The sequence below is a fragment of the Montipora capricornis genome, chromosome 3, assembly GCF_036669925.1.
Source record: "Montipora capricornis isolate CH-2021 chromosome 3, ASM3666992v2, whole genome shotgun sequence".
In the NCBI taxonomy this organism is placed as follows: Eukaryota; Metazoa; Cnidaria; class Anthozoa; order Scleractinia; family Acroporidae; genus Montipora; species Montipora capricornis.
This window is the reverse complement of record NC_090885.1, coordinates 66,262,188-66,276,192: the sequence shown is the minus strand read 5'-3', so window position 1 is coordinate 66,276,192 and position 14,005 is coordinate 66,262,188. Positions and strand designations below refer to the sequence as shown.

The window sequence follows — 14,005 nt, the reverse complement described above, 5'->3', positions numbered from 1 at the left end:
GCCATTTTGCAGTTTCCCTGGGTAACCCGTTACCCTGTTCAAGTAAGCGGCGTAACTCCCGTCAAAGACGAAGTTTTTCTCAAAACGGTTTGCCCGGTTTCATTTAAGTCCACGGCCAACGTTTTGCATTTCGCCAGTTTATTTAAGGTGCGAAATCTGAGGGACGGAACTATGTTTACTCGAATCATGTGCAAAATAAGGCTCAAAGGCCAGGAGACTATTTCTATCGGAGATTATTCGCACCTTAGAAAAGGTAAAAAAATCTCGAAAAATATAAGAATGAAAAACTTCATAGCATAAGGAATTAAAGAGATGGAATCTAATTAAGACTAACAAAGGCACTAAAATAAGAACAATGATAGCAGGTTTAACTGTATTAAGACTTAGCTCCATTAACGGCTGTGGCAGATAAGCTGTTTCAGCGTACTAATTCAGCTAAAGCTTTCATCATTATATATAAATGGGCGAATCACCTTTCATCTTCTTCTTTCCTTTGGACTTTAGTTGGGTTAAAATCCATGACGTATATGGGTTTGTAGAAGGCATTAAAATGTCTGAATGCACGTGTAAAAGAAAATTCTTATTTTATTTTTATTTTTTGTATTTTTAATTACTATGGACCTAATGTGTATTAACAACACACCCGGTCTTTGACGTATGCCTTCTTCCAAAATAAAAACAAACAATAAGATGAAACATGAAAGCAAACACAGAAGGCTAAAAGCAAGATGTCATAAAAAAAAATTCCATCCATGTTAGTATTTAAGCACCTTAAAGCTTGAGACACGCTTGTAATGTCTAAATGAAACATTTTCAAATTTTACCATTGGCACTACAATAGTCAAACCATCTTTTTTTCCCTTCCTGTCGTAAGACTGGCTCAGGAGACTAATTAATATCTTTTTGTCTGTAGAATATTCTGTAAATGATGTCAAGCGAAAATTTGTCGCCATTTTTGAAGGTTTCCTTCGTCGCGTTTTACGGAACTGTTTTCTTGCTATCGTCCCTTGGAAACTCTTGGGTGATCAAGACCTGTTACAAGAGCCTGAAGGGAAGACATCAGTTTCCTCTGATGTGGCTCGTGGCAAATTTAGCCTTTGCGGATCTACTGTTTACTTTTTTAACAGTTGTCAACGTCATCGACGTTTCGTGGCACTGGATGGGTGGTAATATCACTTGCAGACTTCATGGATTCCTCGTTGAAGCAACCTACACTACTTCCATCACTACACTGGTACTGATTACCTTCCAAAGACCGAGAGCCGTAACAGACCCATTAAACGCAAGAATAAATAGCTTGTCAAGTAAAGAACAGGTCAAACTTTTAATAGTTTGGTGTCTGTGCTTAGCTGTTTGCTCTCCTTTGGTGGACATATACCGTTTGGAAAGGAGAGGAAACGTTCACGTTTGCGTCAACAAAACTTGGGGAGACATCGGTCGACAAGTATATTACAGCTTGCACGCAACATTCTTCTTTGTGCTTCCTTTCTTTTATATGATTTTCACGCAGACACTTATTTCCCGTGCTCTGCGTTCAAGAGTTGTCCCTGCTATAAACAACTCCTTTATCGAAAAATCAATTCAGCGACACAAGAAAGTGGCGAAGACACTTCTGGCCTTAACTATAGCGTTCGCGATTTGTTGGTCCCCTTTTATGGTAACTCGAACACTAATTTATTTTCACTTGGCTACGCCGGGAATTGTTTGGAGAGCATCTCAACTTTTGATTTGTCTCAATGCCGCTTTAGACCCAATACTGTATGGATATTACGGGGGAAATCTTAAATCTGCACTGAAAAGACTTGTGAAATGTGATTATGCCAGAAAAAGAGATTCTAATCACATCAGCATGTTTATTATTCGGTCGAATGTCTCACGATTTGCCAGGGAACACGGGCAAAGAGGGCCATAGGAAGATATACCGAACGCAAATTTCACCATACAATCTCTTAATGCTTCATGCTCCATGCATAAAGACTGATATTGTTGGCAAGGGGTTTTTGGTTTGGGATATTTTGGCTAGGCCCTGTTGGGCTGGGCAATTTATTTAAAATCAGCATAGTAATCTAATCTGTATACCCAAATATAGAAGACCTGGTCCCAGCAAAGGTGAGGGCACACCCGCCATCTACAAGAAAGTCAGAATAGGGTGGGGGGGGGGGGGGGGAGGGAGGGGAAGATGATCTTGACTCTCTTGAATTAGTTCGCGAAAGAGGCCTTAATTACGCCTAGCTCCCTCACTGGATAAGATCTAGAGAACTTCTCAGATAGCACGAATGCTCCAACTGCATCATGGGAAATACATGGCTGGGCATGTCACAGTCCGTGCAAATCCATTAATTTCCCTGGGCAATAATTCCATTTACCTGAAGACTCTTTAGTTTTAAGGCCAAGCAAGATTATTTGAAAAAGAAACAACAACAATTGCTGAGTCCACGACCGAGGATGACTCTTTGATTAGTTCAACAATATTTGCAAAGTACGACGCTATCAGATTACAAAGAAGAGCGATAAAAGAGATATCGTCAAAATTTGACAATATAAAATGACAGGTTTCCGCTTTTTGTGTTTCTTAAGCATAATCTTCTTATTTACTTCGATGAGTGAACGTTTTAGGTGCTCCGCAAATAGTCTTTCTGAAACTGACATATGTTTATTATGACATATGTTTATCTTTTAAACGAGAACGTGACTAAGCAATAGACCTTTTTCGCTTGTACATTTTGTTTTCCCAATACAGATCATGTGATAATACTCAAGAGGTTTGGTCCTTTGTTTTGTTCATTAAAATGAGTGCATGTAAGCATGAATATGCCTGCATGCACTCTTTTTAATGAACAAAACAAAGGACCAAGCCTCCTGAGTATTATCACGTGATCTGTATTGAGGAAACAAAATGTACAAGCGATCACGGTCACACTTTAGACTATAGAGAACAATTACACCTTATTCCAAAATGGCTGCTGATTTATGCGGATTCTTTTGAATTTTAAGCTTAATAATTAGGCATCAAGGGCTTATTTGAATTAAAACAAAAGAATATTTAAATGGCAGCCATTTTGGAATAAGGTGTATGAAGACGTTTGATTGCACCTAAACGCCACGTTGGCCATGTTGGTGGAAAGAACAACAGCGAAAAGTCTTTTGGGAATTTGATTCTATTATTATGCAAAACTTGAGTTACATTATTCTATTGTTTTGGCACTAACATGGCCGTCCTACGTGAGTGCAACACGTATATAATTGCCATCTTATTTTTAACATAATTGATGCTAATTTAAATTTCTCAACTTGATCAATAATCTGTTCTCAGTCTTCTTAAAAATTACCAAGAAAACGTAGTTACTGCTTTTCAGATTAAGCTTATACCGTCGTAAAGGCGCGCTAGTCGAGTGCGTATGCAAAAAGCGTAAAAACAAAAAAAATCAAATGGTGCGCATTTATGCATATTACCCAGAGGCCCCTTTCCCGATAGTCCCAATAACGTTTCGGGTCCGAAAAGCCATTTGTGAAACTGACAACCGCTTGTTTTGGAAAATCGAACTTTTAACATGTTTTAAAGGTAACAAAAAAAAATTAGTGTGAAGTTTGACGACTTAAATCCTGTCCGTTGACAGGCAAGGGGAATTTTGACACCCGAAAATGGCCCGTAAAGTTTCGGGACTCTCACGAAACGGGCCCCAGGCCCCAGTCGTTCAAAAGCCGATTAGCATTAATCCGCAATTAAATGCCAACCCAGATTTGAATTTTGGCCTTCAAAAAAAAAGGCATTAACATCGTGATTTTATGCTGCAGGAAACCAAACATCTGATTCAAAGTTGAAGGCTAAAAAACTTGTGGAAACTTTAACTTTCCAGTAATCCAAGATTACCGTAATCGGGTTTTGAACAACTGGGCACAGTTTTTTGATTGCATGCATGCAATAAAAGGGTTGAAGTTACTACGAGAAACTGTACACGCGCGCGTATGGGGGGTCAAATAAAACAAAACCGAACTTAGCATCTACAAGTTTTATTCTGCCAGACAAAATTCTCTATCCTACATGTAATGAAAAATAATTTATGAATAACGTATTGGGCTACGTAAGTATATTTCGCTTACGTTGTACAACGAAAGCCAGCATCCTATGGCTGGATCGGCACTGGAAGTGTTGAAAAACACCTTTTTCCAAAATGGCCGCCATTGAGATATTCCGGTTTTATTTCTCCAGCATGGCGGATTTTGTACCATGTGATCGTTAGTTGCAAAAGGCCTATTGTACTCTCACTTTGTCGTTTAAACTTCAAATTTAGTGATTTCACGTTGTTGTATTGCAGATTACAGCAAAAATATGAGATAAAATGCTTGCCGCAGCTGCAGCATGATTGTTTTGTTTTTCCTCCTTTCATTATTATTATCATTGGGCCATCTTCGCTCCTCATGGGGAGCATAGAGCGTCAACCATGGACCTCCTCCTGACTCTATTTTTGGCAGTTCTCTTTGCCTCTAACCAAGTGATAGTCTTCTTGGCGAGCTCATCTTGCACACTCCGCCTCCAGGATTGCCTTGGGCGGCCTCTTCTTCTGAACCCCTGAGGATTCCACTCGAGGGCGGAACGGGTGATGTTATTCTCAGGCTTCCGTAGCGTATGCCCGATCCATTTCCACTTTCTTCTCTTGATGCTTTCTTCTATACGACTCTGATGTGTCCTTCCCCATAGTTCTTCGTTTGAAATGACCTCTGGCCAATTATGTTCTTTTTCTGTAGCGTTGTCGTAGTCGTAGCCATCGCATTCCCTGGTGTGTCGCAGAGTACGGCAAGGAATGAACGAAAACGTACACGACATTTTTTCGACCGATTGTATGAACGAAATAATTTTTTCGTGGGCCTGGCGTTGTGTAAGCAGTCATAGTTCTTTGAACTCGGCTTTCATCGGGCCTATGGCCCTCCGAAGACGAGGACGGCTGCCAGAACGTTATCTAGAAATATAGTAAATATATCTTATTCGATGTTTTGGTGTGTAGTATCGCTCAGTATTTTTATGAGTTGTGCTGTATTTTGACCAGCCCGCTAATGCTTGTCAAAATACAAACAACGAGCAAAGGAGACTTCCAAGTAAAAATATATATTCTTTCCAAAGTGAAGGCGTGCCCCGGGTTGAGTACCCAAAGCGAAAGGTAAAATTATTAAGGGAAAATAAATGTTCTTTAATCACCGTGGATCTTTGACAGGCAATCTTTTCAAGTGCAAGAACAAGGAACATTAGCAAACTCAGCGAGATTCTTGATCGTTGAGTAGTTCTTTTTAGGTAAAAAAACACAAAACAAGTAAGAATTAACGATAAAGGAAATGTAAGAATCAAGAAATGTAATCTGCATTCAGTGTAGTTTCGTGAGACTGAAAACAGCTCTACTCTTGGCCTTTTTCCACGGAACCAGAAATGGAGACAACTGTACAATCTATCTAAGCGAATGTATAAACCCGGCAAGGCTAACTACAAGGCGACACGATAAAAGAAAGAAGATGTATATTTTTTTTACTGGAGTTCTGGGTGTTTAAATTGTTTTACGTTACGTCATCGACACCATGACAATAGGTGCAGTTACACGGGACACTTTTACCGTGGTAAATTGCCTTTTTATCACGGGAAACTGTATTTAGTAGCGTGACCGACGCTTCCAGAGGTAAATTTCCCGTGTTAAATATCCATGGATACGTCAAAAAGATCAGTGGAAGCGCCCATGACATTTAACGTGGGAAGTTGGAAGGGTGTTTTGATGCCCGAGGTACAAGAGCCAATTGCTATGCTGATGAAGTTTTGATTAAATTTCCCGCCAATGAATTGCTTGAGATCTCGTTTTACCTCGGTAATCTTCGTAACGTGTGACCCCTAGTTAACGCGGTATACTAAAACTCAAGTGTGAGGCACCGCGGGATAATTTACCATGGGAAATGGCATTTACCATGGTGAGTGTAACTGCACCTAATATATACGCGAAGACAACCGAGCATGTTATATACCTAGCCTTTCACTCAACATAACTAGCACTGTGATTGGTTGGTTCTTAGTCACGTGCCCCTGATCAAATTCAAATGTATCCTGATCGGGATACAATTCCACAGTTGTTGTCCGCTCCGGATGTTTTGCTGCGATTGTTGACGGAAAAGTGTAAATACACGACAAAGCACTTAATGTTGGGCCCCTCGGGAAACTAGTTAGTTTTGTTTTCCCTCGAGTCCTGATGTTTCCCTCGACTTCGTCTCGAGAAACATTAGGACTCTCTGGAAAACAAAACTAACTGTTTCCCTCGGGACCATACATCAAGTGTATATTATTACTGCGATTTTCATAATTCTGCGGAATCTCACCTTTAGGCGCTAAGCGCCAAACTGCGTTTTGGTATGGATGTATAGCTACGAAAAAATTCAATGATCAGTATTTGAAATAAAATCGTCAAAGTCATGAATGCATCAATCCAAAGCTGAACGGCAACAAGCCGATTCTGCAAATGGCCATCACGGAAAGAGGCAAAACAGAAATAGCCATAACTCAAACAACCATAACGCAAAATATCAGTACACAATAGCAAATATCAATACGACACAAGGCCAAATCGTACCAATTCATTTCATAAGAAAATATTGTTTAACAGAGATGTAGCATGAAACTATGATATGGAAATGTCCCTCAGTGTATACAAACGAAGGATGTGAGAATGAAAGGAATGTATATATTTGAAGTGCGGGTCGTAGACCAAATGTAGAAGTAATTCTCGCATTTTTAAAATAGGACAATCTCATTGGACGAGCGAAGTTGTTTGACATCTCTGCAGCCAATCAGTATCAGGGCGGCAAATGTATTTTTCAGCCCGCACATTTCCCGTTTGGCCCGCAAAAAGGCGCGTTTTACAGAGGGCAGTTTGTCATTTGGCCGAGAGTATTGATAATAATAGATATTTTGATCGTCACTAAACATTCGACATGTATATTTGGCCAATGTCATTTGTGTCTGAAGACACGTGTTGTAAAACACCAGTTGGTAATATTCTTTTGAGTCTAAGGCTGGTGGGTTGCACGTTTTAGATTGCTTTCATTTCGTTTGACGAATTAAAACAGCTTTCTTAATTGCTAGCTAGCGTCATTAGATTGTCCGACATGATTGCACAATAAATTCACAAACATTGGTTACAAACCACCTGCTCGGAAAGTTTTTTAAAATCCTTCACAAGGAAGATTATTTTTTTCCCTGTTGTAAATCGGAAAATATTTTAACTCGGTCTATATTAACGTACAATAAGGTTCTATTGAGCGTCTAAAACTCTCAATTAGCTAACAAAAATTTTGCAAAATACTGCTTTCTAAAAGGGAGTATTTTAGACTAGTCTTCAAAAATTAATAAGAAATAGACCATGAAAGTTCCATTTCGTCTGGTTAGAAGTGCCATATGTTCGCAGCGTAAAAGGAATTCAAAAGGAACGGTGACCATAGGTTCCTGTGCTGAACGAAGGAACTCAAGTTGTAAAAGAGATCTATTTGAAGAGTGCTGTGAGCTGAGCATTAATCAGCCATTGCAAAGCGCTACTTGGCTGAGAGAGCTGTGTGATACAGGAAATGCTAGATTAATGAGTCGATGCCCACATCAACGTGTAGAGGAGGAGATAATCGATGATTGCGAAGCCAAAACTATAACAACGGGACGCCCCTATCCAAACAAAACTGTTTTCTGGCCACTTCAGGATGCTTTAAATTCATTCTCTTTTATTACCTTTAATTAATTATTTTGGCACAATAATCCTCGTTGTTTGTATGCAGCTGCATGAGTGTTGAGAACGGAACTTTTCTCCGCCAAATCAAAACCAACATGGCCTTCTCATTTATCTCGTAACTAAGTTCTTCCTACTTTCTTCAGAGGTCATATCTGTCAGAATATGCAACATGTTTTTGCGCACACTAATCGAGAACTGACTACCAAGCGAACTAAGAAAAAGTGCTGAAGGGTTCAAATTATTAATTGCCATACAGCTCATGTGAAAATCACAAAGATTTAAATTACTGTGCCATAGAGAAGAATAGATCACTATCTCTATTTTTCCTGCGATACGGCATCGATACGAAGAATATTAAGACAAGGATTGGAAGCCTTCGGAGCGAACTTGTCGATGAAAAAGGAACCTTATCATTGCTCTCAGACGATGACATCATGTTTGTATTGTTTTATATACATTTGACCCTCGCTGTTTCCCGAAATGAAAACTGGCACTCAACGGGAAATCGAAAATCAAACAAATAGCGAAATCCATTGACAGTAAAGGCTCAAAGCACAAGACAGCACCATATAAATATTTACGTGCAGGAGAGTTCGAGTTCTTCTCATTCGCCCATTCAACTTCAATACGCATCAACAAAAAGCTGTTAAAAATGCTCGCATTTATACACGCCTTGTCGATTTTCGTTTGTTAACGATTAATTTTTCAGTGCCACCAGAAAAAACGTTCTTATATAAATGTTTATTAATATATATGTTTCTTACATAATGGCAACAAGCGATGATTTTTCGCCATTTATGCAAGCTTCCTTTGTCATAATTTACGCAAGTGTTTTCTTGATGTCCATTGTTGGTAATGTATGGGTGATCACAACCTGCTACAAGAGCCTGAAACGCCAACATTTTCCTCTAATGTGGCTTGTGGCAAATTTAAATCTTTATTAATATATATGTTTCGAATATGTTTCTTACATAACGGCAACAAGCGATGATTTTTCGCCATTTATGCAAGCTTCCTTTGTCATAATTTACGCAAGTGTTTTCTTGATGTCCATTGTTGGTAATGTATGGGTGATCACAACCTGCTACAAGAGCCTGAAACGCCAACATTTTCCTCTAATGTGGCTTGTGGCAAATTTAAATCTTTATTAATATATATGTTTCGAATATGTTTCTTACATAATGGCAACAAGCGATGATTTTTCGCCATTTATGCAAGCTTCCTTTGTCATAATTTACGCAAGTGTTTTCTTGATGTCCATTGTTGGTAATGTATGGGTGATCACAACCTGCTACAAGAGCCTGAAACGCCAACATTTTCCTCTAATGTGGCTTGTGGCAAATTTAAATCTTTATTAATATATATGTTTCGAATATGTTTCTTACATAACGGCAACAAGCGATGATTTTTCGCCATTTATGCAAGCTTCCTTGGTCATAATTTACGCCAGTGTTTTCTTGATGTCCATTGTTGGTAATGTATGGGTGATCACAACCTGCTACAAGAGCCTGAAACGCCAACATTTTCCTCTAATGTGGCTTGTGGCAAATTTAAATCTTTATTAATATATATGTTTCGAATATGTTTCTTACATAACGGCAACAAGCGATGATTTTTCGCCATTTATGCAAGCTTCCTTGGTCATAATTTACGCCAGTGTTTTCTTGATGTCCATTGTTGGTAATGTATGGGTGATCACAACCTGCTACAAGAGCCTGAAACGCCAACATTTTCCTCTAATGTGGCTTGTGGCAAATTTAGCCTTCGCGGATCTACTCTTCACTTTTTTAACAATTCTGAATGTCATCGATATTTTCTGGCGTTGGCTGGGTGGCGATGGCACTTGCAGACTTCATGGATTCCTCGTTGAAGCAACGTACACTACTTTCATTACTACCCTGGTTGTTATTACGTTCCAGAGGCTAAAAGCCATAACAGATCCGTTCAATGCCAGGATGAACACCTGGACAAGGAAAGGATATGTCAAACTCGTTATAGTCTGGTTTCTGTGCTTGCTCGTTTGTTCACCTCTAGTGGATATATACCGTTTGGAAAGGAGAGGAAACGTTCATGTTTGCGTCAACACAACTTGGGGAGACATCGGTCGACAAGTATATTACAGCTTGCACGCAACATTCGTCTTTGTGCTTCCTTTCTTGTATATGATTTTTACGCAGGCACTTATTTCCCGTGCCCTACGTTCAAGGGTTGTCCCTGCTATAAACAACTCTTTTATCGAGAAATCGGTTCAGCGAAACAAGAAAGTGACGAAGACACTTATGGCCTTAACTATAGTGTTCGCGATTTGTTGGTCCCCTTTTATGGTAACTCGAACCCTAATTTATTTTAACTTGACTACGCCGGGAATTGTTTGGAGAGCATCTCAACTTTTGATTTGTCTCAATGCCGCTTTAGACCCAATACTGTATGGATATACACGGGAATAATCTTAAGTCTGCAATGAAAAGACTTGTGAAAGGTGATTATGCCAGAAAAAGAGATTCGGATCTCCCCAGCATGTTTATTATTCGGTCGAATCTCTCGCGATTTGCCAGGGAACACGGCCAAAGAGGGCCATACAAAGATAGGCAGAGCCAAGATTTCACATTACAATCTCTGTAAGACCTATGTTCTACGCGAGTCAACGATCCGGGATGGCTCTTTGATGCGAGATTTACAAAGTACGATTCAATCAGATTGCGAGGAAGAGAATTTAAAAAAAAAAAAAGACAGGTTTCCGGTTTTTGTGTTTCTTAAGCATAATCTTCATCATGACTTTAATTCTTTTTTACACTTTTATTTACTTAGATGAGCGAATATTAACTTGAAAAAAGAGAAAAGACAGATGTCTTATGCAACTTGAAGGTGGACACCGGCCGTTACGGATAATTTTAAGAGAATACTGCCGATCAAGAACTAAACTTAACCTGGTATCTAAGGCATGTCGCTGAATTCTAAAACCACGAAAAACTTATCGTTATGTGTTCGCGTTGTCCATAAAGCGTTGAACGTTGTCGAACTCTTTTAAAGATAGCATATTTAACAACGGCCCCACAGGAATACTAGTTAATAGAGTTCCGGTATTTTTTTAATCCTGATGCGACACAATTAGATCACCCTTCTAAATAAACACTTCGCGTGAAAAGTACGAAAAAGCAATTAGCATTTCAGTTTTCCCTCGTATGTGGCACCTGTTACTACATGCATATGGATGAAAAATAGTCACAATATTCTTTTCGGTGATAACGCAAGGGTTATTAATTTATCGGAGCAGACAAGGTCAGTTTCGCATTAGAGGGATTGCAAGAAAGTTAAAGGCATTTTCAAATACTACATTTTATTAGCTTACCAGTGGTATATAGTTTCCGTAGGTTTCTATAATTAAGGCCCACCTTTATATAATTTAACCGCCAAGCAGTGCTTGCCGCGGAACAATTTTCATATTCAGAGGCCATATTTCGAAATTGCGCAGGGAACTGCGACGAGTTTCAAATTTGAACCAATCCATAAATTGACACCATCACATTGAGATTGGCCATCTGTCCAAGTTTGATGCTTTTAGGTCGAACAGAGACCACGTTACGGACTTTAAAACATAGTTAAAAATCCAAACAAACGTCTTTAATTTTGAGGCTGCGTCCCCCAAAACCATATGAACTCCTAAATTGTTTTCACGATTTTTTCAAAGTGATTTTCACCTGCAGGCGATCACTTATTTCTAAATAGTAGGTCCATGATAGGATTTTCCAATTATCCCAAATCTGATAAGAGTCGATCGAAGAGTTGGAAAGACTGATTTGCAGTTTTCTGGTTAGTCTTAAACAACACCTTGACAAATCATCGGCCAGGTTAGAAAGTGACGTTTTCCTGGAAAGTGAAGGTCTAATCCAAAAGAAATCTGGAATCGAAAACAAAAGACAGACTCGAAACTGAAGCGCCGTGCAACAGATTACACCGTAGTAACGTCCTGAATTTGTCAGGGGATAGATTGAATACAAAAAAGCGAAGAGCATTAATGGCCAAGCAGCAGCAACACCAGGTAAGAGTCTGTATCATATATTTGCTGATGAATACAAATACATGTTTTTTAGCAACGTCTTTCACCTCTTTTCTGTAGCAGGCTCGTACCTAGCACAGAGACAAATGCCTCGGTAAAAGTTTGCTGTCTTTGTTCTAAAGTAAGAAGGCGAACTTTCTTTCTTCATGCGGTCAGCGGTCAGCGTACACGGCGCAGCCTGCGGAGGTGGAGTTGCCACTATCAATAAAAGCAGCAATGAATAACAGGGTTTTTTTTTAATCGTATGAATTCTCAGTTCTCTTTCGCTGAAAAGATTCGTTGGGCTACGGGCCTGGATAAGCGAGTGTTCAAGAAACAAGATTGATATAATGTAGCTGAATGTTCCTCATTTTTGAGTAAAGAAGATAACTGTTATAAGTCTATTACGGGTCACGTGACAAGAATGTGATACGGAACATTTTGGAAAAGTTATGACAATACCGATAACTAACTGCCTGCCAACTTTTCAATTTGTGACACTGCACGAACATATTATTGTACATTAAAATTTTGACTGTTGATTGACAAATTAATGGTATACGGTATACCATTTAAAAAACTTGGTCTCGCTACTTTCGGGGGGTGGGGGGTCGGGGATTTGTCGTTTTTAGCCACATCCAACATTTGTACGTCACAGCACCATTTCACCTGAAGAGGCTGAGTTTCTGTTCATAGTGTAGCTTTCCCAAGATGGCAAAAGCATCAATAGGCCTACTTAAAATTAAGTACAATACAATACAATACAATACAGTACAATACAACTTTATTTATACACGATAATAAATTTAAAGCTAAAAGCTTGTGGGGTACTATAAGCAACAAAATAAAAAATATATATTTGCTAGAAAATAGGATTTTTATGTTTTCTCGTAATGCTTTGTTTAAACTGTTATGTGACAAGTATTGCGTAACCACATGCTATTGTGACGTGAAGGGTTAGGTATATATCAACTGTTATTACCCCCTCTCAGGGTGTTATCAAACGCGTGGATGACGTGGCAAGTAGTGTTCACTTCTTGTACTCGTCAAGGGCCAAGGCATTTTGCAAGTCTCGTGGGTATTTTTCATTTCATTCATTGATTATTATCCATCCATTTTTCCTTTGGTTCTTTAGTTTCAAGGCGATTGCTTTAGTTAAAGGGGCTAGGTCACGCTATTTCAGGCATTTTCAGCACTGATAGAATGGTCATAGAAAACACAGGGAAGCCAAGAAGGGACATGGATGGACAAAACTGGAGAGGATTGAAATGGATTGAGTTTGGGTAAATTTGAAAAACGTCGGCCCACCTTTTTTCAAATTTATATCAGTCTATATCAAAATGTCATTTACAAAGCTTGAAAATCATTCTCAGTTGTTATGTGGCCGTGATTTTGCAAATGAAAGACTCTTGCTCTGCCAGTATGACGTTTAGAGCTCATAACTAACAAAATTAAACAAAATTACCTAAAATAGCGTGACCTAGCCCCTTTAAGCTTAATTGTTTTCAATACTTATTTGCGTTTGTCTGCACATCACGCTCCGTTGTTCTCTCCGCCTCCTTTTTTGTTAGTATGGCTGGTAATCTTCCAAAGGCTCTTATTCTAGGACATTCTTTCAATAAATGATTATCTCGGGACACTGGCAAAGGTTTTCACGACAGAGCGGATTTAAGTTTTGGCCTTGCCAGCTCGGTGTCGGTTCATTTTCAAGGCGTAGGTGGGCGCACTGTTGAGAAAATTCGAGCTTTTGACCTGAGCATAATCGATTCCCTCGCCGCCGACATTGTTAAATTGGAGATCGGCACTAACGCCTGGCTGACTTGTATACCGCCATAGGTAGTTGGTTCGACAGTAGAAGAACTGGTTCAGTTGTTTTATTCCAGTTTTTCAGTCCGCGTTGTTGGATGGTGTTATGTCATACCACGTGGCAGCTCACATCCTGACACGACGCTTGTCGGGCATCGCGCTGAAATCTTAAATAATAGGCCATTTCCGAGTTCATATCTACCTCCTCTTCAAGGCGAGTCTAAGTGCGAAGTTTTTGTTATGAAAATTAGGTTTTATTCTTATGTAAAGTAGAACTAATTACCATCACAAAAACTTCGCACTTAGACTCGCTTTGAAGACGAGGCAGACATGAACTCGGAAATGACCTATTATGTCAATGTGGTGCTCGAATCTATCCCCAATGTCTTTTGTTGGCATCATCGAGTTTTCAATCATC

The 14,005-nt window shown here is 39.3% G+C and overlaps 1 protein-coding gene and 1 pseudogene across 1 annotated transcript; both read left to right on the top strand.

Moving 5' to 3' along the window:
- Positions 1–716: 716 nt before the first annotated feature.
- Positions 717–2,091, top strand: LOC138041569 (QRFP-like peptide receptor). Its single transcript, XM_068887311.1, has 2 exons — positions 717–754; positions 914–2,091. Exon 2 carries the CDS (start codon positions 926–928, stop codon positions 1,910–1,912), a length of 987 nt encoding a protein of 328 aa, XP_068743412.1. The 5' UTR covers positions 717–754; positions 914–925; the 3' UTR covers positions 1,913–2,091.
- A 5,677-nt stretch (positions 2,092–7,768) lies between these two features.
- On the top strand, positions 7,769–10,719 carry LOC138041567 (pyroglutamylated RF-amide peptide receptor-like; annotated as a pseudogene).
- The last annotated feature ends 3,286 nt before the right edge of the window (positions 10,720–14,005 follow it).

Excerpts from the sequence above, each read along its gene's own strand:
- LOC138041569 (XM_068887311.1), top strand. The coding sequence starts at position 926 with ATGATGTCAAGCGAAAATTTGTCGCCATTTTTGAAGGTTTCCTTCGTC.